The sequence below is a fragment of the Miscanthus floridulus genome, unplaced genomic scaffold (genome assembly GCF_019320115.1).
Source record: "Miscanthus floridulus cultivar M001 unplaced genomic scaffold, ASM1932011v1 os_2481_2, whole genome shotgun sequence".
Taxonomy (NCBI): Eukaryota; Viridiplantae; Streptophyta; class Magnoliopsida; order Poales; family Poaceae; genus Miscanthus; species Miscanthus floridulus.
Window position 1 is genome coordinate 43,424 of NW_027098327.1, and position 25,270 is coordinate 68,693.

The 25,270-nt window shown below is 53.9% G+C and overlaps 1 protein-coding gene across 1 annotated transcript; it reads right to left on the reverse strand.

Moving 5' to 3' along the window:
- Positions 1 to 20,974: 20,974 nt before the first annotated feature.
- LOC136535038 (RING-H2 finger protein ATL43-like) lies at positions 20,975 to 23,376 on the reverse strand. Its single transcript, XM_066527384.1, has one exon. The coding sequence runs from the start codon at positions 22,948 to 22,950 to the stop codon at positions 21,715 to 21,717; it is 1,236 nt and encodes a 411-aa protein (XP_066383481.1). The 5' UTR covers positions 22,951 to 23,376; the 3' UTR covers positions 20,975 to 21,714.
- Between the last annotated feature and the right edge of the window lie 1,894 nt (positions 23,377 to 25,270).

Sequence of the window (25,270 nt, forward strand, 5' to 3'; positions counted from 1 at the left end):
GCGACATCCAACAAGGGATGGCACTCACAGTGGTTTTATGTTAGGGATGATGTGAGTGCCACCCTACCTAGGTACACTGGATGCCTTATTGTAGATGCTCCGGAGTCGTGGAGCTGGGGCATCCAGTCCAAAGACAAGAAACACCTCTCCGATCTTCTCTCCGCCCTCCAAGCCCTGAAGGATCGGGGTGTAAAGGGGATGGGGATTATTGGCGCCTATCATGCGAGGAGGGTGGTGCCACTGATGGCGCACGTGCTTCCCCTACATCGGGTGATGCCCGGGATGTCGTTCGAGGGGACGGTGCTCGTTGATGAGGCGCTCCCTTACTCAGAAGTGGCGTAGCGTATTAAGGAGGCGATGGAGCCGACGAAGGATTCCATAGGCAGGGTCCTTGACATTGTGTATCCGGTGCCCGGACATCCCCCAATGCGGCCGGAGCCTGGGTTCTTTGAATTCATAAGCCTTCTTCTCTCGTGCTCTTTTCTTTTTTCTGAATCTCTATTTTTTGATACTCACCTTCATGGCATTGGAACCAGCCGAGGGGGCTAGTCTTCAAGGACAGTCCGGTTCCGCTACCCATGGACAAGGCCATGGCGGCGGCGAATTGACTCGCAGCTGAGCAGGACAAGAAAGCAAGAGAGCAGATAAAGAAGGCGAAGCGACTGAAGCAAGAGACACGGGATTGGGGAGAGGATGTGAGTAGTGAGGATGACGACGATGACGATGACGATGATGACGAGGTAGCCATCGGTGTGGATTGGGATGTCCTGGAGGACGAGGACACACTGACAAGTGGTCGCCCGTCCATGCAGGGTCCCTTCCCGTTCCACACGGAGGGAAGTGAATCGGTGAGGTCGGTGGAGGCCGGTGAGTCCACCACTTTGCATGGCGTGCCGGTCGAGGACCGTTGGATGGAGGAAAGCAGGCCTGCCACTTCTGACCCCGAAGCGATGGGGAAGGGGAGTGGCTCTGGTGCCGCACCCCATGAGACGATGGAGAGGAGCGGCTCTAGCACCGCGCCCCACGAGGTGAGGCCCCCTGCCCCGGAGCAGGGAGCAGGCTCAAAACGGTCCTGCCCAGATGAGTCAGGGCAGGGATCTAGGGATCCATCCCCAAAACGCTTTTGCCGGCCGAGGACGTCAACGTAAGCAGCTGATTCCCCTATTTTTCATCCTTCTTCCATTTCTATTTTAACTTAATGGTTATTATCTTTGTGCAGGTTCTTGCGGACGGGTCACCCCCTGGGGCTAGCGCCCAAGAAGAGCCTCGCCATTCAAGTGGGACAGATGGCGTCGCCTGGTGTCACCCCTGTTTTGAGCAGGAGTGGTGCCGACGTTGGGGCCGCGTTGGTCGACCCGACGGTGTCCGTGGTGGCACCCATGCCCGCGGAGGTTACTGAGTGGGCGGCCTCCTCCATGGTAGACGTGGAACGGCCAGCCGAGGGCCGCATACCGCCGGTGGAGGTGGTCGTGACCGTGCCAAGCCAGGATCAGCCGAGCGCGGTCATGGTGGCGCTCGAGGGCATAGTGCAATCCGCGCCACCAGGGGCCTAGGTGGATCCGCCCGTGGTGCTTGAAGCGGTCCAGATGGAGGAGGGTCTAGCCAGAGGATCCTCGAGTGTGGTGGTGGTGCCACATAGGGTCAGGAGGGAGCCGCCCCCGGCCCCTCTGTCAGGAGGAAGCCACTCCCCCACACGGGGGGGAGCCGCCGCTTCAGTGGATGGCCACCCAGGACCCGACGTCAGCTCTATTCTCGCTCGATGATCATTCAGAGAGCATGGAGCAGGAGGGTCTTAACATCGGAATTTTGACCATGCTAGAGGCCCTAGACCAGGCCAGAGGAGCCCTGCGTGAAATTGTTGTTCCTACTATCTAGGTATTCGCTTGATTTTCTTCTTTCTCCGCATGTTTTTGTGTTTTCGCATTTCTGATTCCAGTCTTCTTCTTCTTCAGGTTCTTGTTGCTCGTAGCCGGAATAAATCCCGATTCCTCCACGAGCAGAAGGCGGAGTGGGATCGCCTCTTCGAGGAGGCCTGGCTATGAGCAGACATGGCTGCATAGCTTGCTACTACCTAGGAGCGGGAGGCCTAGGCGCGTCAAGACGCGGAGGAGGCCCACAGGATGTTCGAGGATTTGTCGGCGAGGTCCAAGCTAGATGGGGAGGAGATCGCCAGGCTTCAAAAGGAGCGAGACGAGCTGCTACAGAGGAATGCCACGGCTAATGAGAAGGCCGGCGAAGTCCTAAAGGAGTTGGAGATGGAGCGGGACCTCCGGCGGAAGGCCGAGAGTAGGGCCACGGCCCTTCAGCAAAAGGTGGACGTGGACGTCGAGGTGATCCGCTCTCTCCGGGCAGAGCTCAGTGACGCGGTGAGCCGAAGGTTGAGCGCCGAAAACGTCTCCGTCAAGCTAGAAAAAGAGGTTGCCTATGCATGAAGGGCCCTTCAGGTTGAGAGCGATGAGCACGATCTTCTGCAAGCTGTGGTCGGGGTGGTCCTTAATGCCCTGAAGGTGATAGAGCCGGTGGAGACCAGCCCGCTCACGACTCGTGCCGTAGGTATCATGGCTCGGGTGGGCCAGCTTGAGGAGGGTGCCTTTCACGCCGAGATCACCCAGGCCTTCACCGTTGCCCATGCTCATTACGAGAAGGAAATCAACCTGAAGGTGATGAATGAAGGCTTCCCATCCACCTACGAGGATGATGAGCTGGAGGAAATGGAGAAGATGGTTGCTCCCCTTGCGAAAAACCTGGTGGATAATCTAAAAGAGATGGTTCTCCCTTCGCAGGAGCAGTTAGTCGAACAATTTTGAGAATAACTTATATGTAATATGTGGACAAGTGTCGGTATTTTTCGAGTCTAGACGCGGTTTTGTGATTTTGCGTCGTAATTTTGTTTTGTTTGATTTTTTGCGATCTTACCAATCTGTTTCCCCGAATCATGCCGCTGGTCCTGATGCGAGGAGATTATTTCGAAAGAAAGAAAGGAGGTAGCCGTACCTTAACCAGCCCCCGAGTAAGGCCCGACCCCCTGTATTTGCTGGGGTTGGGGGTTACTGGAGATCGGAACTGTGGTTTTGGTGACAGGGTCGACGAAGTCCTTGGATAACATTGCAATATTCCCTGCCCTGTCTTCCAACAGAAATCCCCAACTGGGGATTCTATGGGCTCGGCAAGGCGGGGCCTTCGAACCTATGTCCCTATATTGATTGGCTCGAGCCCCTAGGCCTTGTCAGGGTCTGGTAGGGGTCGGCCGTAATTTGCGCGTTACCCCGTGAAGGGTCGAGATGGCGACTAGAGGGGGGGTGAATAGTCTTTTCTAAAACTTAATCGCGTCGGCTAACCGATATAAATGCAGAATTTAAACTAACAGTTTAGCCAAGACTACACCCCACTATATATGTTCACTAGCACCTTGCAAAGATAACAATTAAGCAATAAAGGTGCCGGGCTAGCTAGAGCTCTCCTAAACAATTCTAGGAGCAAGGTTACACAAACCTATGCCACTAGTACTTTAAGCGACAAGAGAGCTCCTACACGTGCTAGTAAGCAAAAGCACAAAGCTAACTAAGCTCACTAGCAATGCTCAATAACAAGGCAACCAATGCCTTATTAGAGAGCGCAAATACTTAGCTACACAAACTAAGCAATGTGACTAACAAGGTTACTAAAACCAAATTAGCCACGCAAGGGAGCTACTTCTATGCTACACAAGCAAGAAGGTAATTAGCAAGCTACACAAGCTATCTAATTACAAGAGCAACTACACAAGCTTAATATGTATAAAAGTAATTGCAAGCTTGTGTAATGGGGATGCAAACCAACGGGAAGAACAAGGTTGACACGATGATTTTTCTCCCGAGGTTCACGTGTTTGCCAACACGCTAGTCCCCATTGTGTCGACCGCTCACTTGGTGGTTCGGCGGCTAATTAGCATCACCCGCTAAGCCCGCACATCGGGCGCCGCAAGAACCTACCCCTTGAGTGAGGGTAGCTCAATGACACGCTTTACTAGAGTTGCTCTTCGCGACTCCCGCGGGGCGAGCACAAGTGCCCCTCACAAGCACTTCTCCGGAGCGCCGCACAAGCTTCTTGCGCGCTTCGACGGAGACCACCACCAAGCCGTCTAGGAGGTGGCAACCTCCAAGAGTAACAAGCACCACCGGCTTGCAACTCAATCACCTAGTGCCACTCGATGCAACCTCATGATGCAATCGCACTAGAATCGCTCACTCACACAATCGAATGATCACTATCAAGTATATGTGTGATGGAGGGCTCCCAAGCACTCACAAGCATGGACACTAAGTCCCTTGAGGTGCTCCACACCAGCCATGGCCGAGGGCCACTTCTATTTATAGCCCCAAGGGCTAAACTAGCCGTTACCCCTTCACTGGGCAACGGTCGGGCCGACCGGACGCTCCGGTCGTGTTGATCGGATGCTGGACCCCAGCGTCCGGTCGCTCGCAGACGACCACGTGTCCCGGTTCTAACGATCATTTGACTTGACCGGACGCAGCAGCACTCAACTGACCGGACGCTGAACCCCCAGCGTCTGGTCGTTTCCAGTAAGCTCCCGAGCATGACCGGACGCGTCCGGTCGAATGCGATCGGACGTAGCTAGCGTCCGGTCACTCTCCAGCTACTGCATCACCGTATGTTAGCCTAACCGGACGCAGCCAGCCAGCGTCCAGTGCATTCAGATCTAGTGTCCGGTCAGTTGACCGACGCCAGCATCTTCTCCATTCTCTTCACCCTTGCTCAAGTGTGCTAACCACAAGAATTTGCATTCGGCGCAATAGAAAATAGGCATTCCATTGTAAATGTGCCAAGCCCATCTCAACCCTACAAACACCACCTCCTTTATAAATGTGCCAACACCACCAAGTGTACACCACCATGTGTATGTGTGTTAGCATTTTCACAATCATTTCCCAAAGGATGTTAGCCACTCAACTTGCCACGCCACTCGATCCTAGCAACAATGCAAAGTTAGATCACTCGAGTGGCACTAGATGACCGATATGCAAACAAGTTTGCCCCTCTTGATAGTACGGCCATCTATCCTAAACCCGGTCATAAACTTCTCTACACACCTATGACCGGTGAAATGAAATGCCCTAGGTTATACCTTTGCCTTGCGCATTCCATTCCATCTCCTTCAACGTTGATGCAACACATGCACCAACACGATCAACAATGATATGATCCACTTCATATCATCACATGATCATATTGGTTCATCGATATTGACTTCACTTGCTCTTCACCGTTGCCATCGTCCATCGGTGCCAAGTCTTGCTCAAGCTTCACCGCCACGCGGTCCATCACTCCAAAGCCTTCGACTTGCCCTTCACGCTTGCAACCGGTCCATCAAGCCAAGTCTTGTCTTGATCTTCTCCTCCTTGATCACATGACTCAATGTCATGTCTCATGTGCATTTAAGCTCCTTCATCATCACATGTGTGAGCTTTGCAACATCTCCAAGCCATTTTCACCTTCATGGCATATGTTGCTCACACACATGTACCTGTGGACTAATCACCTGTGTATCTCACATAAACACAATTAGTCCACCTAAGTTGTCACTCAATTACCAAAACCAAACAAGGACCTTTCACCCTGTCCTCGATTTTCGCAATCGGAGGGGCTGAGTAAACGACACTTGCCTCGACGGCTCGAGTATCGCGCTCAACGAGCTCACTAACGGGTACGTTCGTGTGGAATCCGGGTCCATCATTTGTTGATGGGGTCGGCAGAGCCCTCTGGTGGCACTCCACAACTTCTTAACCCGCGCTCCCGACAGATGCCCGAGCCGTTCGATAGGCTCAGGCGGCCCGATGGCCTCTCCTCGATGGAGATTCTATTGGTTTGGCTCGGGGTTAGAATCGAACGAGAAAAGGTCGAGATGTCCCTGTCCGCTTCTGAGCGGGGTCGGGCAAGGCTGCTGGGGCTTGTCTCGGTTATTTCTCCCTAGCTCTGTTCGACATGAGGCAGCCCTGAGCCCTTCGCGGGCTGACCTTCGAACCTTGGCCTGTGGTCGCCTATATCGAATGAGGTGATGGTCGTTTCATGATTGAACACGAAGCATTGGGTTGTTTTGCATATGTATAATATAATCGAAATGAAGGCGAGGTCGGTAACATTACCTTGGCGGTATGAGTGACGAAAAGCTCCTACCAAATGTGTTAGTGCGGGGTTCGGGCCCTGATGTTTGCGACGAGGTTGGAGTAACCTGCATAAGAATCGCTATTCTTTGTTTTTCGTATCTCGGTGGCGGTCTGAGCCGTTTAATTAACTTGGGCAACCTAACAGCTTCTCCTTTGGGGGAGATTCTGTAGGCGGACCCCTTCGAACCCTTCTTGAGAAGGTAGACGTCGAAGCTAGAGACGCGAGGGGCATTAAGCATGATTTTTCTGGTGAACAGAAACACCGTAGCTACCGAGGCATAGGGTCTGCTAGTTTGTTCAGTTTTACTCAAAGTTTTATGCCCATATTTCACGTCCTTAGTTTCAAGCGTTCGGAGGGGGTCGGGTGAGGAGGATGTCTAGATTGGTGGACATCCTCGGCAGCCCCCGAGTGATGCTCGTGTTCCCATCGTTTGACGGGGTTGGAAGCTTGAGAATAAATTTTAACGCGTAAAGTAAGAAGGCTGAGATGCTTATCTTTCTTTGGATATTCGTTCGCCATCTCTTTTGGGCCAAATGGCCGGCCCAGGAGATCCCAAAAGGTCCTATCTTCGGATCGTCCCATGGTCCTACATGGGGAGGCGAAGGGTTGTCCGCCTATGTGGGTGCCTTAATTGCCATGTCCGGAGCGGGTCAGTGGCGGGCCATACCCAGGTAGCGTTCTGTTTGACCAAGGGGCGATGCCTCGTCGACCGGGGCGCGTCCCATCAGTTTCGGTGCGTCCCCTCAGGTATCAATCAACATTGATTCCGTATTTAAAGAGGGGAAGGGAGAGGGTTTTTCGTCCAACCTTTCGCCTTTCCTTAGCTACAGCGCCTCCTCTTTAAATAGGGAGGGGGAGGGGAATTCTCGTCCCACCTCCTCTTATGCCTCTGAGCCGCTATTTCTCCTTCTCCTTCTCCTTCCTTTCCGCCGAATGCGTCTGTGCGTCGCGGCGATTCCTGAGTGAGGAAGAGTAATGCCAGAGAGAGAGAAAACTCATAGATTCGCTCGTGAATCTAGAGCATGATGTCGAGCCAGAGGTTATCCAGCGTAGATGAGATGGTGCGTGCCACCCTTGCTGAGGAGTCACTGCTGCCGAAGGAGAAGAGGCACCGGTGGGCGTCGTACGTCGTCGACTGCACCGTCGTCCGCTGTGCTCCTCCTTTGGCGGGAGGTGTTTCCTACCCTTACGCTGTTGTCAGGGTTGTGGTTGGTGATGATGGCATAGTCCTCGGATGCCCTGGTGGAGGCATCGCTATCGGGGTTGCGGCTGACGACGATGGCATAGTCCTCGGACGCCCTGGCGGAGGCGTCACTGTCGGGGTTGCGGCTAACGACGATGGCGTAGTCCCCGGATGCCCCAGTGGAGGCGTTGCAGATGGCGGCGCCTTCGAGGATCCTACGAAGCGGTGGGATATCGGGATGTCGCCGATGGAGAGCGTGGCGCGGTGACCGCAGTAAACGAGCTGGCCCATGTACACGCCCCGGGCGTCGCCGATGGAGAGCGTGGCGCGGCGACCACAGTAGTACTTGTAGTAGAGTTAAGTAGAGACTGTAATTGAATAATGTTGTGGGGAAGCCCCCGAGTAAACAGTCCTCTGAATTTACAAGTATATTGTTCCTTTTTGTAATGAAATCGCTTTATAAGTGACGAATTTGTGCAAAAAATGAACAAATTTACATCTTTTGCTTATGGCAAGCAATTTTTTATCTTTCTCCTTTTGTAGAAAAGATTTTAGTGCTTTTCGAGCCCTCTCATGGTCTAAGTCATAATAAACTAGGAACGTGGGTGAACTAATTCTGATTGAGCTGGAGAGCAAAGATGTTGTAGCTGCTGGGGCGTGGGTGTCCCGCAGTCCTACCAGTCGTATTTAGAATTGGTTCCCAAAATCTTAGCCCTTAGGACTCATTTATGAGAGGAATGGAAAACTTAGAGAATGTTTATCAATATAACACAGGAGGTTTTTGCAAGCACAATACTTGTATTTACATATGTCACATGTTATGATCACATGCTAGCCCCCAAGTGAGGTCTGACCCCTTGCGACTTGCAGGGGTCGAAAGTCACTATGGATTGGGGTTTTGTTATGACAAAATCTGATAAGGAAGAGTGTAAGCTTATTTTAAGGATAGAAATGATGTAGCTGCTCAATGTTCCAGGCATTGGTGAAGACCTCGCCGTTGATGGTTTTCAACCGGTAGGCACCTGGGTAAAGTACTTCCGCGACAACGTAGGGCCCTTCCTAGGGCGGGGAGAGTTTGTGGTGGTCCTTGTTGCTCTACACGAGATGGAGGACGAGGTCTCCGATGTTGAAGGCTCGACCCTGCACCCGTTGGCTGTGGTACCATCGCAACGCCTGCTGGTACTTAGCCGAACGGAGGAGGGCAACATCGCGAGCTTCTTCTAGCTGGTCCATGGCGTCTTGGTGGTATGCCTCGGCTCCCTGTTCGTCATATGCTCTGATTCTTGGCACTCCATAGTCAAGATCCGTTGGAAGAATGGCCTCAGAACCGTAGACCATGAAGAAGGGTGTGTAGCCGGTGGCTCGGCTAGGAGTTGTCCTTAGGCTCTAGAGCATGGCCAGGAGCTCAGCGAGCCAGCACGCGCCAAACTTGTTCAACCGGTTGAAAATTCTAGATTTGAGGCCTTGAAGGAGCATGCCGTTTGCGCGCTCGACCTGCCCGTTCGTCTAAGGGTGTGCGACGGCTGCCCAATCGATTCGGATGTATTGTTCATCACAGAATCGAACGAATTTCCTACCAGTGAACTATGTGCCATTATCTGTGATGATGGAGTTCGGTACTCCAAAGCGATGGGTGATGTCGAGGAAGAACAGCACCGCTTGCTCGAATTTGATCGTGGATATTGGTCGAGCTTCAATCCATTTTGTAAACGTGTCTACGGTGACAAGCAGGTGGGTGAAGCCCCCAGGCGCCTTTTTGAGTGGCCCAACCAGGTCGAGCCCCCAGACCACAAAGGGCCACATGATGGGGATCATCTGGAGAGCCGAGGCCAGGAGGTGTGTTTGCCGAGCGTAGTACTGGCACCCTTCGCAGGTGCGTACAATTTGCTCGGCATCGGCTACCGTGGTGGGCCAGTTAAAACCTTGTTGAAATGCATTCCCAACCAAAGTTCTTGGTACGGCATGATGACCGCAGACTCCACCATGGATGTCGCCCAACAGGAGTTTTCCCTGTTCGCCAGGGATACATAGTTGCAGAATCCCGATGTGACTCTGTTTGTAAAGTTTGCCCTCTACAAGAATGAAGGACTTGGCGCGTCGTGTGAGCCGTCGGGCTTCCGTCTTGTCTACCGGTAGTATGTCGTGGAGGAGGTAGTTGAGGTAAAGCATTCTCCAGTCATCGAGAGGGTTGGACTCCGCTGCTGGGTCCTCTTTAAGCTCCATGACCTCAGGGTCGGGCGGAGCAGTTGGAGGATCGGCTGCTGGGGTCAGACTAGATGGGCCATCGTTGGCTTGTTTCGACCCTGTGTAGCATACCAAGGGTTTGTGTTGGTCACTGGAAAAGACGCCTGTTGGGACAGGCTCTCGGCTGGATGCTGCTTTTGTGAGTGTGTCGGCTGCTTCGTTGAGGCGCCTTGGGATGTGATTGAGTTCGAGGCCATCGAATTTGTCCTCCAGCCGTCGGACTTCTTGATAGTATGCCTCCATCTTGGCATCGTGGCAGCATGACTCTTTCATGACCTGGTTGATGACCAGCTGAGAATCGCCCCTAATGTCGAGGCGTCGGATGCCCAGCTCAATGGCGATTCGTAGGCCATTGACGAGCGCTTCGTATTCTACAATATTGTTTGATGAGGGGAAATGGAGCTGAACCATGTACCTCATGTGGACCCTGAGGGGAGATACAAAAACTAGTCCTGCTCCGGCGCCCTTCTTCATCAGTGATCCGTCGAAGTACATTGTCCAGTACTCTTGATCGACGACCGCTGGTGGCATCTGGACCTCGGTCCACTCCGCGATGAAGTCAGCTAGTATCTGAGATTTGATCGCTGTTCGGGGGGCATAAGAAATGCCCTGATCCATCAGCTCGAGTGCCCACTTTGTGGTTCTTCCTGTAGCATCATGGCTACGGACGACCTCACCGAGGGGGAACGATGTCACTACTATCACAGGGTGTGACTCGAAATAGTGGCGTAGCTTCCTTTTGGTGATGAGGACGGTGTAGAGGAGTTTCTGGATTTGGGAGTGGCGAGCTTTGGAGTCGGATAACACCTCGCTGATGAAATATACAGGGCGCTGGACCTTGAAGGTGTGCCCCTCCTCCTCTCGTTCTACCACTAAGGCAGAGCTGACCACTTGGGTGGTGGCCGATATATATAGTAGGAGGGATTCTTCGTTGCATGGAGGAACTAGGACCGGAGGTTTAGTTAAAAATCGTTTAACCATGTCAAGCGCTTCCTGAGCCTCGTCTGTCCACTCGAAGCGGTCAGATTTCTTTAGGAGTCGATAAAGGGGGAGTCCTCGTTCGTCGAGGCGTGAAATGAATCGGCTGAGAGCGGCAAGGCACCCTGTGATCCGCTAAACTCCCTTTATGTTTTGAATCGGGCCCATCCTTGTGATGGTTGATATTTTCTCTGGGTTGGCTTCAATGCCACGCTCGGAGATGATAAAGCCGAGCAGCATGCCCCTCGGGACCCTGAAAACACATTTTTCGGGATTGAGTTTGATGCCATTTGCCTGGAGTTTCACAAAGGTTTGCTCAAGGTCGGCGACAAGGTGGTTAGCTTGTTTGGATTTGACTACGATGTCATTGACATAGGCCTCAATGGTTCGCCCGATGAGGTCTCCGAAGCAACTGAGCATACAACGCTGGTACATTGCCCCAGCATTCTTCAGACCAAAAGGCATCGAAATGTAGCAAAATGATCCGAAGGGGGTGATAAAAGATGTTGCGAGCTGGTCAGAATCTTTCATCGTGATTTGGTGGTAACCAGAGTACGCGTCAAGGAAGCAGAGGGTTTCGCACCCTGAGGTGGAATCGACTATTTGGTCTATTTGTGGCAAAGGAAATGGATCCTTTAGACATGCTTTGTTGAGGCCGGTATAATCGACACACATTCTCCATTTCCCGCTCTTTTTTCGTACAAGAACGGGATTTGCTAACCACTCTGGGCGGTATACTTCCTTAATGAATCCTGTGGCCAGCAGTTTGGCTATCTCCTCGCCGATGGCCCTGCGTTTCTCTTCGTCGAATCGGCGTAGGCGTTCCTTTACCGGCTTGGAGCCCGGGAGGATCTAGAGAGTATGCTCGGTGACCTCCCTCGGCATGCCCGGCATATCCGAGGGTTTCTACGCAAAGATGTCTTTGTTGTCGCGGAGGAAGTTGACGAGCGCGCTTTCCTATTAGGAGGAGAGCGCGGTCCCGATACGGATTTTTTTGCCCTCGGAGCTGCTGGGGTCCAAAAGGACCTCCCTGGAGCCTTCTGTCGATTCGAACGACCCAGTTGATTTCTTCGCGTCGGGTGCCTCTTCAACGACCTCTTCCCTGAGGGTAGTGAGTTCTTCGGAGGCGATGACTGCGGATGCGTGTCCGCGGCATTTGACCTCGCACTCGTAAGCACGCTAGAAAGAGGTGTCTATGGTGATGACCCCGTGGGGGCCCGGCATCTTCAGCTTAAGGTACGTATAATTGGGTACGGCCATGAACTTCACGTAGCATGGTCATCCCAGAATGGTGTGGAAAGTCCCCAGGAACCCCACTACGTTGAAGGTGAGGGTCTCAATCTGGTAATTGGACCGATCCCCAAAAGTGATGGGTAGGTCGATCTGCCCTAGTGGCATGGCTTGCCTACCAGGCACAACGCCATGGAAGGGTGCTCGGATGGGACGGAGGTTCGTTCGGTCGATGCCCATCTCGTCGAGCGTCTTGGCGTACATGATGTTGAGGTCGCTGCCTCCATCCATCAGTACTTTGGTAAGCTGCTTTGGACCAACGATCGGATCGATGACAAGCGAGTACCTTCCTGGGTGTGGGACGGCATCCGGATGGTCGGTCCGGTCGAAGGTGATGGCGGATTCCAACCATCGGTGGAAGGCTGACGTGGCCGGTCTGGCGGTATAGACCTCGCGACGCGTGACCTTCTGGCAGCGCCTGGAGTCGTAGGCCGTTGATCCTCCAAAGATCATGAGGGCACCGGTCGGCGTTGGGAAGGTGTCGTCCTTCTCCTCTGCGTCGTCTGTGGCGGGAACAGGTTCCTTCCCCTGCTCCCCTTTGTTAAGGCCCTTGGCTAAGTATTTGCGCATGAGGCCGCATTCCTTGTATAGATGCTTGGCCGGGAAGGCGTGGTTTGGGCATGGCCCCTCGAGCATTTTCTCGAAGTGGTTCGGAGTGCCCTCCGTGGGCTTCCAGCCACCTTTGCAGTCGGCAGCGGCCACGAGCGAGTTGTCGCACCATTGCTTCTTATTTTTCTTTTTGGCAGGACGGTTGGAGGCGCCTTCACCGGCGTCCTCGTCCTGCCTCATCTTTCCGTCGGAGCGATCAAAGATGGCTCTGACCGCCTCCTCTCTAGAGGCATGACTGGTGGCGATGTCCAGGAGTTCCTTGGTAGTTTGTGGGCCCCTACGTCCTAGCTTGTGGACCAAGGATTCGTAGGTTGTTCCAGACAGAAAGGCTCCTATCACGTCAGCGTTGGCGACGTTAGGGAGCTCATTGCACTGCCGAGAGAAGCACCGAATGTACCCGCGAAGGGTTTCATCGGCCTTCTAGCGGCAGTTCTTGAGGTCCCATGGGTTTTCAGGGCGTTTGTACGTGCCCTAGAAGTTGCCCATGAAGATCTCCGTCAGATCCGCCCAACTCTAAATAGTATTGGACAGTAGGTGCTCCAGCCAGGCTCATGCTGAATCGGCCAAGAACAGCGGGAGATTGCGAATAATAAAATTGTCATCACTCGCCCCACCGGCCTGACATGCAAGCCGATAGTCTTCGAGCCAAAGCCCGGGATTTGTTTCACCAGAATATTTAGGGATGTTGGTAGGCGGTTGATACCTTAGGGGGAACGCGGCATTGAGGATGTGCCGACCGAAGGCCTGAGGACCTGGCAGGCCGAGGCTCGGGCTTCGGTCTTCGTTGCTGTCGTAGCGTCTGCCACATCGGGGATGGTAGCCATGGCGTGCTGCTTCTCTGTCGTCGCCATGGGCGCGTTTCTGAGCGTCGATGATGTTGCATACGTCGCGGCCATGGCTGAGGCATTGATGTACTGGGACGGCGGAGGGCTGCCTGCCCGCTGGCGGTGTTTGGTGAACGGACGCATCCCTGGTGGGACGTACTGAGGGCGAGCACTAGCTGGTGTTGGGTTCGCATCGTCGAGACAACGAACTTTCCGCCTGCTGCGCCGCCGCACGCTCAAGCAACGTGCGAATCTCCCTATGGGCCCGGTGATCTTCGGTTGTCGTGGCCTCCAGAAGGCCATGCAGCAAGGCGGTTGCTGTGGCGATGTTCTGGCTGGCTTAGGCAAAGTGAGGAAGGGTCCCATCATCGGTGAGGATCCTTTGGTGTACGGTGCGGGCCGTGGCGCGCGCGCCCCCCGTCTTTGCGGCGCTCAATCTCGTGATTGATGTTCGCGTACTCCCGGACGAGCCCTTGCCCGGCCTCATCGATCTCCTACTAACGGGCCCTCAACTGCTCCATCCTTAGGTGAGATGGGGCCGTCATCTCTTCCCCAGATTTGCCATCATGGTTGTTCATAGGGGTGACCTCTTCCCTGGAGACACTTTCGACATGACCCTCGGGGGTCTGCGTCATGAAGCATTCTCGGGAAGGGTGGTGGCTCCCCCTACTAGAATCCGAGTTAGAGAACGATCCTAGTTCCTCGTTGAGGAGCCTGTAGAGGGTCTTCGTACCATGCTCAATCGCCCCCATGAACTCGATGTCTGTGGGTGACTGAACTGCACGTAGTGCCAGAAGGTGGCCAGCGGTCGCCGCAGCGTTGCGGAGACCGAACGAAAACGCTGTCGGGGCGCTCCGTGCGGGCCCTTCTGGACACAGGGTGACATTGTGCGAGGCCTCCCTTGATGACTGGGGTCCAAGGGAGTTGCCCGGTGGGGCTTCAAGCCTAAGACGGTTGAGGTCGATGGAAGAGAGAGGCCGGGCGGCTGGGTGAGTCAACGCCAGCTCTCCTTCTAGTGTGATGATGAAATCTAGGTCGCCGAAATGCACGTGTGCGCCTGGGGCCTAGCTGATTGCATGGGTGGCCATCCGAGGCCTTTTCTGGGACACGCAAAGCCCCTACCTGGCGCGCCAACTATCGGTGTTTTGTACGAGCACCGGCAAGTAAATTTATAGTAATGTGCGTTAGGCTCGGATGGTACGCTAAAGGACATAAGATTTATACTGGTTCGGGCTGAATGTCCCTATGTCTAGTTTGTTACTGCTCGTGTTATTAACACCGTGAACGGTCTGCAGTAAGGGGTACAAACGATCGAGAGAGGGACTGGTCCCAAGTCTCTGATGGAAGGGTTGAAAGGAGGTCAAAAGCTTCGTAGCCACTTGACTGTGTGTATGTGTCTTCTTGTTCGGTTCCAAAAGTCTGTCCCTTTGTTGGGAGAAGAGCATCCCCTTTTATAGATGAAGGGGGTGGCTTTACAAGGATGAGGGCTTTACCTAATCTTGTGGCTCACGTCTACTCGGCCTCCTTCTTCATCCTGATGAGTGTGAAGGAAGATAAGTACCTACAATACTATCGAAGTCTTTGTAGAATGTCAGGTTGATTACAGAACGCTGCCCTGCGTAGGGTATGGGCTATAATACAATGGTTTTGACTTATTAGCCTCTCCCAGCCTTGCTCCGCACGCCTCCTGGTTCCTGTGAGTCTTCGTCGGAGGGACGAGGGGTCGGGGCTCGACATAATGCCGTGGTCAAGGCCTTCTGACTTGGCGGACCTGAGGGGTCGGGAAGCGGGCGCCGCTCCCTCGGGTCCATAGCGTGGTGACAGAATATCCGTCGTTCATGGAGATAGCAAATCCTTTTTTGGAGCATAGCGGTTGTCGTATATCTTCGTCGGGTTCTGTGTCCCAGGGCTGAAGGCGGTGCCTACAACTCTATAGGACAAGGAGCACGCACCTGTACAACCTTTCGGGCTCTACGGTGCTCGAAAGGGTCTAAAGCACCTATCCCGTCACCCCCTGGTAGTACTTTTCCTGCTAGGGCGTAGGGTATGGTCCTATGCGTCCAGAAGTTTTTCACGTTAGGTGGTTATTGGTTCCACCTTCTAGGGTACCTCGGTATTAGGTCCCCGATAGGTACGTTCATTGACCTTAGTTGCTCAAGCTCAATCGCTGTGTAAGGTGGTGGTGGAACATACTGCTGCGCTTCGCTAATTCTGCCCCATGAATCATATGGGGTATCATCTGCTAGCAAATTTGTGACTAGTCTACCTTGAGCCTAGATAGCATGCAAAACCTTAGTTGGTCCTGGTAATGGCATACCATGAACAGACACTTGCATGGCATCAATTAGTGTGGGCATAGCATGTCTAGCTCCCTGGTCACCATCTGAATCGTCCGAATCACTGCTAACTACATCACCGATCCTGTCCTCCTCCTCCTGCTCCTCCTCTTCCAGTTCGAACTCGTTCATATCAAAATCATTGCTTATACAGCCTACTTGACTTGAATGAAAATGCTTCTGCGTCAACTGACCGTCCAAATCCATATTACCCTGAGCTGCTTCCCCTTTGACCCTCAATTTTTGCTCATTGCCTCCAACACCGTCTATGGATGGCCCGTCCTGGACACCCTGCATCCTATAGCCATTCTCCACCACCACCTCAGCCATGGGCACATTGGAACCTTGGAGCACCCTAGTGTAGCGGGACCAGTGAGCAGGGTCGCGTAAGAGCATGAGGACATAGTGTGCCCTAGTCTTCCCAGTATCAAATCTCTCCTTCAGTGTGAAATCACCGCCAAACTTTGCATTCAAACGGACACAAAGGTCGTTGAAGCTAGGAGGTTCATCAAACCATTCCAATTCTTCTTCCATATCCTTAAACATACCATCTTCTCTCCTAACACTTCCTCCGTAAAAAACTCTAACACAACAATCCATCTACAAAAGCATTTCAAGAAACTTCATCAATTTATCGAAATCGGCGTACGTAATGTCCATAGTAATATTAATACATATTCTAACTATAACTATACTAACTAATCTAATATTGACATCTATACAAGGTTAACTACAACAACTAATGTATAACTAGACTCACTAACTGTACTAACTAAGCCAACTAACTTTACTATCTATATTAACTTACTATATTGCCTATACTAACTAAACTAACTAATTTTACTAACTATACTAACTATGCTTTACTAATCATACTAACTTTATTTATTTTATTAACTTACTATACTAACAATATCGATTCAATCAATAAATACACAAGGGGAGTACCTCACGGCAGCGGCGCTCGTCCTTACGGCGGCGGCGCGCTAGACCGGGCCCTAGAGGTGCGGGCGCTGGCCTCGGCGGCAGTCGTGGGCCCTGCAATGAGGGCGGCGGCACGACAGTGAGGGCGGTGGCGGGTGCGATGGGCATCCGTGGTCGGAGGGCGCGGCTTGCGGCCGGAGGGGGTGGCGCGCCGGTGTTCGTGGCGCGGCCGTGCGGTGCGGCCGCGGCCTGCAGCAGGCGCGACGGGCTGGCGCTGTCCACGGCGGGTGCGGTGGGCAAGCGAGGTGTTGGCCACGCGCGGTGAGCGTGACACTCTGGCGGGACTGGGCTGCTGCCCTTTTAGCCGGCTCTGCCACGCCACTGATCAGGGCGCGTCACTGGTGGCACGGCAGACCCTGCCACATCACCGGTCATCGCCACGTCAACCCTCTCGCCGCGCTACCATGCATGGCGCGGCACATACGTTTCGCCGCGCCAGGGAAATAGGCACGTCCAAAAGTGTTAGTTTTGAAAAAAAAATTAAACAATGTTAGATTTAAAATTAATTTACAAAAAATGTTAAAAATAAAAAAAATCACAAGGGCGGATCTACAGGGGGCTGGGGGGGCTTCAGCCCCCCTGGTGCATCAATGGAAGTATGGGGAGAGTGAGGGAGAAGAAGAGGTGGATGAAAAAAAATAGAGAGAAGGAAAGAAGAAGAGACTAGCTCTCCTTCAATTCTGTTCTGCATCCACCACTAATGGGATGAAGGTGCTAGCTTGTCTGAGATTGGAACCTTCGATGTGAAGTACTTGTTGCCATCTCTGCTCCCAATTCCAATTCAATGAACGTTCACTCGTTTTGAAACGAGCGAACACTTCCACCCTGCCGTGCGCATCCCTACCACTCCTGCAGCAAGGGCTTTCCTGCATGCTTGTGTGAAGCAGAAAGCAATCATTTTTTTCAACACTCCCGCATGCGCCCACTCCTGCCGCACGCACGCACTTCTTTCTCGTTATTATTATTCTTTTTATTTTATTTAGTTATTGTTTTATGTGATTTTTTGTATTCTTTTCATTTTTTACATTTTTTATCCTTCTTTTTTTATTTGTTTTTGGCGGTGTTGACAAGTTGTATATAATAACTCATGTACATAAGTTGTGTTTGATAACTTTTATACATAGGTTGTGTTTCAAGTTTTTCTTTTATTTTTTTATTTCTACTTTTTTCCTTTGCCTTTTAAATCTTTTATACATTAACTTATGTATTTTTACATGACCATATTTTTTATATTTCTGCTAAAATGTTATGATATTAATTTACACATAATAACTTATACTCCCAACTTTACATCTAAGTTACTAATCAAGTTATATATCTAAGTTGTACAAACAAGTTATTATATAATATAAGTTATCAATGTTGAGTTGTACATATAAGTTTGTTCATCTATATCTGATAAATCTAACTTTTTACATGCAGGTCATCTAATTTTGTCATGTAGTAAGTTATATGTATAAGTTATGTGCATAACTTATCACATAAAAGTTATATGTATAAGGTATACACATAACTTGTGGCCTAAAAAATTCTTCGAAACATATGCAAGTGGGGTTAGTTTTGTTCGCCTCGTCGCGTAGAACACACCGGTGTAGGCGGAATTAAAAACGCGTACATCGTTTATAAGTTATAGCAATTAGAATTTTTTTGCTGAGTCAGCGCTAACATCAGCAGGCGGGGGTGAGCGCGCAGCCGAGAAGCCAAAAGAGAATGACTGAGCATGCCCCGCCATCCAAAATAGAAAAAAGGTATTTTTTTCGGAAAAAGTCTACTTAACCTCCACCTTTCATACTTGGTCTACTTCACCCCCTCAACTATGAAACCGTCTGTTTTACCCCCCTGAACTTTCTAAAACCGTCTATTTTACCCCTTGGGCGGTTTCAGACGGCGGTTTTGCTACAGTAACGACTGGTTGCTACAGTGTTAGTGTTTTGAATTTTCTCTTTTTTTATTTATTTTCGGTGAATTTTTAAAAAAAATCATAGTAAATCATAGAAAAATCATAAAATAAAAAATCTAATTTTATTGGACTCCACATGAGTAGATCTACAGTGAATATATAATACAGTATGCTTTAGTACAAATTTTTTTTGTAGCTTTAGATTAATTGGAAAATCTAATTTTGTCTGTAATTAATTGGAATAATTAATAGCTGCAGCTTCTATGGTCCAATTGTGGTGAAATTTTTATGGTACGCTAATTATTGTATGCTTGAACTATAGTAAAAATTTCGTACTCATTGGACTATGTATAACTTAATTATAGATAAATTCTAATTAATTACAGACAAAATTGGATTTTCCAATTAATCTAAAGCTACAAAAAAAATTTTGTACTAAAGCATACCGTATTATATATTCACTGTGTAGATCTACTCATGTGGAGTCCAATAAAATTAGATTTTTTATTTTATGATTTTTCAAAAATTCACCGAAAATAAAAAAAAATTCAAAATCCCGGCTCTGTATCAAACCCACCGTTACTGTAGCAAAACCGCTGTCAAAAACCACCCAGGGGGTAAAATAGACGGTTTTAGAAAGTTCAGGGGGTAAAACAGATGGTTTCATAGTTGAGGGTGAAGTAGACCAAGTATGAAAGGTGGGGGGTTAAGTAGACTTTTTCGTTTTTTTTTTCTAAAATAGGAAACAAATGCATGTCAGAAATTTGTTCGCCAGATTTAATTTCAACGAAAATTCGCTATTTAGACCACCTTCTTTTCGCAGACGCAAAAGATTTGCGCATCATTGCTATTTAGTCTAACCGCCTTTGCTCCAAGGTCGCCGTTCTGACTTGTAACGGTATATCAAACAAAACAGGTGGAGTATATTCGACACAAAACAAAGAAGAGATTGAATATCAGTGCGCTTACGAACGAACGACGGAACGAGCACGTCGTACGGCGACGCAGGACGGGATTGATTGCGTGTCACGAGAATCATGTCGGCAGCAGCAGCAGTCCACCACAAGGAGTAGCAGAATGTAGGAGTGTTCTCCTACTGCTACTCCCTGCGAGGCCTGAGTTCGTGGTTTCCCTGTCCCGGGAAAGCGGCTTCGTGCTTTTGGAAAAGCCGCCTGCTAGTGGTATGTGGCCGCTTCTTGGGATACCGTATCGGAGCAGCGATCATGAGGGCGTGTCACGAGGAGGGCAGCCATGTCGGGACCGTGTCCGAGCGCACGACCGAAAAGAGAGCCGCGAGTTGGGAGACGAGGAGTAGCCGTGGCCGACTGGCCATGGAGAGCTGAAACTGAGATCCCCGCCTGTCGCGTCTATGCCTGCCGGTTCTGTTCGCAAGTCGCAACGACGACAGCCAGCCACCGCACCGCGTGTCACGAGGGGAGTCATGGATGCGAGCTGGCGACTCGTTTGAGCCATGGAGATGGCGGTCGAGCACCGACGACCGGACCCGCCTCCGGCCTCCTGGTCCGGGCGGCGAGTGAGGCCAAAAAGGGAAGGCGCCTGCCACGCCCATCCCATGCGTACACGTCCCTGCTCTGCAGGGTGCAGTGGAGGCTCACGGCTGTAACGCCGATACAGAAATCGCAGCGAGACATACTCCTACTCCGTACGTACTCCGACGTACGCCCGGGCACAGTACACGCACGACGGGATCAGATTTGCGATCAGTGATCCCCCACACCCACAGGCCACAGGCGGACAGCCGGACAGGCCACGGCGCCCCACCGAGAGAGAGCTCGAGCTGCGCCGTGTACAGCGAACTGATCGCGGCCGTGTCAGGCGGGGCCTCACCCTCACCCTCCCCTGACGTCGACGAGCGCCCACGCACAGAGGGGCAGGCGCTGAAAAAGGCGAGAAATTTCCCTTCAATGCGGCAGGGGAGGCCAGCAGAAGTGCAGGAGGCAATTTATTAACGCGAGAACGAGCGCACAGGCCAGGCCACACGACGGCAGCAATCATGGCCGCCCGCGCCAGTCACCCCGCGAGAGGATTCGGAGCAAGAAGCGGCGCACCCGTGTGTGATACGGTGACATAGCCGTTGGGGGCCGCCCGGGGCACGGCGGCATGGGGACAGCCGGACAGACAAGGTGGGTGACTGATGCCCGGCACGGAGAGCACGAGGCCACGACGGAGTGCGGCCGGGGCAGGAGGCAAGCGTGCGTACCGATCCGCTCGCTGGTCGCTACACGGCGAGAGCAAAGGTAAATCCAAGCAAAACAACGCAGGAAGGAACAAAAACGAGATGCCTGCTCGATCGTGCAGTTGTGCCGCTTGACAAAGCGTCTGTGCTCGTGCTCATGTGCTCGCACGCATGCCATGCAGATGCAGCGCGTTGGCCAAGTCACCTATACTTTGTACTAGTAGTAGTACACCAAAAAGCCGCGGCACTTTTCTTCCTCCTCGTGCACAGAGAGACAAAAGAATTTTTAGCAGGCAGCAGTTCAGCTACACAAGCACGCTTCAGCTTTCGTATGGTTCCCTAACCCCCGACCCGGCCGACGCAAGGAGCCAAAACCTCACCTGCGCAGCCGCACCCGCACCCGCACGGGCGCACACACAGCGCTCCGCCGATCGCCACACTGCCGCGCTTCCCGTCCGGGGCCGGCCCGCAGGGGATCCGCGGCCACGCCTCCACCCTGTTACCTGTTAGCTGATGCTGAAATTTGGCTCATACGGATACGTATGTTAAAATACTGTGCAGGGAAAACACTTCCATGACTGAAAAGTGAAAAGCAAGTAGTTCTGAATAAAGAACTAGCGAACCGGGCGCTCGATGCCCGCGGCGGCATCTGCGGGCGGGAGCGGGACGCAACCAATCCGCGCCACACGTACTACCAGCCACCGGACCAACACACCGGCCTCGAGATGTCCGCGAAAGCAACATCCCTTCAGCGTCTCCTCCTCGTTCTCCGGCGCGGCTTCCGAGACCGGCTGGCGTGGCCCCGGACGAAAGTAGGGAGGCCCCCCCGCCCACGCTGCCCATCACGTGACGCGCCGGCGACCACGGAGAGCGGCCAGCCAGCCCCGCCGCTTTACTGCTCTGTGCAATTGCGTGGCATCTCAGGGGGTAGTTTGGCATGGACGACGTCGACGGCGGAAAAAACTTTCTCCCGGCTGCAACGTGGGGTCCCGGGCCACGCAGGCCTAGGCGATAGGGCCGTTACGCGCGGGCGGGGTCCCACGGGGAGCCCACCATCTCGACCCGGGCCACCGCTGGGCGCCGCCGCCGCCACCGGTTCGTGGCTCGGCCTCCCCCTCGCCCTCGCCCTCGCACGCGCCGGCGCGGATGGGCGGGAGGCGGCGGACCCCCGCAGCGAGCTCCGACAGGCTCCGCACGCCGATGGGGCTCCTGGCGTTGCCGAAGTTGACAACGGCCGCGGAGCAGGAGTAGCGGCCGGCCTCGGTGACCAGGAACTCGGCGCGGACGAACATGAGGTCGGAGGGGCGCAGGTCGCTCCACCGCTGCTGCGCCGCGGGGGCCGTCTCGCCCTCGCACCCGCCCGCGGTGCTCACCAGGATGCGGTGCCCGAAGCGCCGGTCGAACGCCACGGGGTCCGGCTCCGCCACCACGGCCGCCGGCTCCACCAGCAGCACCCGGTCCTTGCGCACCTTGGCGCCGTCGAAGCACCCGACCGCGGCGCCGCCGTCGGCCGACCGCCGCGAGGCGGGGCCGACGCGCCCGGGCGCGCGCACTGAACCCGTGGAGTGCCGGCCGGAGATCCTCCGCCCGGACTGCGCGGGCGTTGGAGCTGGAGCAGGAGGCGGAGGCGGAGCAGGCTCTTTGGCAGACGCAGCAGCCGCCGCTTTCGTCTCCGGCGGGTCAGGGGGGCCCGTGGTAGACGGCTTGGGTGGCTCCGGGAGGAGGAGGACGTCCTCCGGGTCGACGCGGGAGCGGCAGAGCGGGCAGGTGGAGTGCGCGTCGAGCCACGTGTCGACGCACTCGACGTGGAAGCCGTGGCGGCACTTGGGCAGCAACCGGAGCGCCTCCGTGGGCTCGAACCGGCCGAGGCAGACGGCGCACTCGAGGCCTTCCTTCTGCCCGCGCAGCGCGCCGAAGCGGAAGACGGGCAGGGACTCGACGACGGCGCGGTCGACGCCGGAGTTCCTCCTGTCCCCGCCCCCCGCGCCGCCGGCGCCGGAGGACCGCAACCCGCCGCCGGCGCTCCCGTAGGGCCCCGACGACTCCGCGGCGCTGCGCTTGCAGTGCTTGGCGTAGAGCAGGAGCAGGAACGTGATGGAGAAGACGCTGGTGAGGATGGCGACGACGACCGCCACCCCGGGGCGGAACGGCGTGGCCGAGGACGGCGGCGGCGGCGACGGCAGCGGCGACTCGATCGCGCCGTCGTAGTCCGACAGCAGGAGCCGCCGCGACCGCTCCATCGCCTCCTCCTCCTGTCGCAGCGCAGGCCCGGCGAAGCTTCGCAGGCGATCGGTCGAGGCCGAGCCACCCCACACGCGCTGCTGCGGCGGTGCCGGGTGTGGGTGGCGCTGCCGCTGGCCGCTGCTGCCACCACAAGCGTTCGCGATTTGTAATCAAGCGGTAGTAGGGGTAATAATAGCGGTGGAGACTAGGCTAGGCTTTAGGCTAGCTCTTCCAGCAGTGGGGGCGGTGAGCCGATCTCCCGGCGATGGGGCCTCGTGGCGGGGAGACGAGGCAGTGGGGGCCTGAAAGAGTGGGCCCACGTCAGCTGCGCTGCTCCGCCGGTGAAGCCACCCGCGTGCGGCTTGTCGCCGAGTGAAGCGAGCTGAGAGAGTGTGGCATGTACAGTACACAGGGGGCACTGACAGTTTAGTTGTGGCACCGTGGGGCCATGTGTCAGACTATGAACGCAGTTTTTTTTTATTTATTTCCCTAAAGAAAGGCGACGAGCGCAGCACCGCAGCATGGCCGGATGGGCTGGGGAGCAGAGACAGCCCGTCAAGCGTCAATACAAATCGCCCAGGGGCAAGATGGGAACCCCCAGCGCATTTTAAAATTGGCACGCAGCATGGCGCCTGAGATCGTCCAAAATTTGAATGTTTGCTGCCAAAATTTTTTAGTTTTCGGAGGGCGCCCCGCCCGGCCATCCCCGTGCGGCGGCAGGCAACCCGCAGCCCCAGCCCAGGATCGGCAGCAGGACCAGCGCCGCACTTTCCGTTTCAGGGATTGCTGGATCCCAGTCCCACGCCGGTTTTAAGGCAAGGTAAGGGTTCGTGCGCACACGTGAAGATCAGTGGTGTGTTTTCAGCTGAGACCTTGATTTCGTTCCCGGTTTGCTGGGCCTTGGGCAAGCATGCGCAGCCTCATTGTTCGCTTTGCTGAGTCGAAAGGAGAGCGGTACGGTACGGAGCGCGCTCTGTCCGGGGACGGGACAGCGGTGGCTGGCTCCAGTAGATGTGGATGCGCCGGCACTGTGCAAGTACACGCCAATGATAGCCCACCACGGCCACTTGCTCACTGCTCACCGTCAGTCGTCCGTGCCCCTGTTTCGCGCGCCTGTGTCGTCGATCCACCTTCGGCCACACCACACCCAACTCGCCAGCTCGGAACCTTACACTCGACCGGCTTCTTCTTCACCGCGGCTAGCTAGTGAAACACTGGAACCCTACCATATGGCTCGTGGCTGATTGCTTCCGTCATGCACGTACGCGCGGCGGGCGACATAAGTCTGTTCTGCGCGCGTTATGCTGCACTGCGTGTGCTGTACGAGTAGGAGTAAGCTGTAACTGCAGAGAGTTACCTTACCGCATGCGTCGACGACGAACGGAAGCAACCAAATATATATAAAAAAAAGAAGCTAGCTTGGCCAGCTGCTGCAACTGGACATGCGGGCCGGGAGAAGATGATGATCGATCCAGCAGCCTGGCGCCGGCAGCGCGTGTGTTGGATTGGTGGGACGATGACGGCCGGAACAGTTGAGCGGCTTGTCGCCGAGCGCCGAGAGAGAGGAGGGAGGACGGAGAGCGCACGTTGCATATTTGAATGCGTGCGTGGAACGGGCAGGTTACGTCGCGATCATAGCTGCAGAGCTCGTGTAGACGTTCACTGTTGCCTCTGACGGAACACCTTGGCGCAGGACGTCCCATGTACAGTAGGTCACTGGGTTGGTAGACGACGACGCGCCGACATGGGTGTGCCGAATCTACTGTCGCCTTCTCCTTGCTGAGCTTCGGCGATTGCTGCTGCCATGATGCATGGTTGGTCGCCCCAAGACTCGCAGTTAAACCAAAGCTTCAGCCTGGGCATGTCAGTTTGGGGGACATGGGAGGGAGGTTTGGGCCAACCTGCACGGAGCCCACAGCCCACCCGTCGTCTTGTGCGCTCTAGATTGTTTGGGCCGAGCCGTCGCCGTTAAGGGGCAGCCTACGCAGAGTTGGCGCAGGTCACATGTGATTCTTGAACGGCCCTTGTCCAATGCATTCTTGAGGGCCACTGTGCTGGGATCTGCTACTTTGCTAGACACGAAGCGAATATAGCCCACACACAGGGGCTAAGCCTCGATCAAGCCACCTGTTCGGCTTAGCCAGCTTCTTTTTTCAGTCAGAATAGTGTTTTTTTCTCATAACAATTTAGCCGAAACAGTATTTTTCAGCCAGTTTCAGTCAAGTTTCAGAGCAGCGAACGGGGTTCTCTCTACAATACTGTTTGCAGCAAATGTAGCCTTGACAGTAGCCTGGACTGTGTGGCCCAATGGCCGATGCCATCGTTGCTAGTGCACCA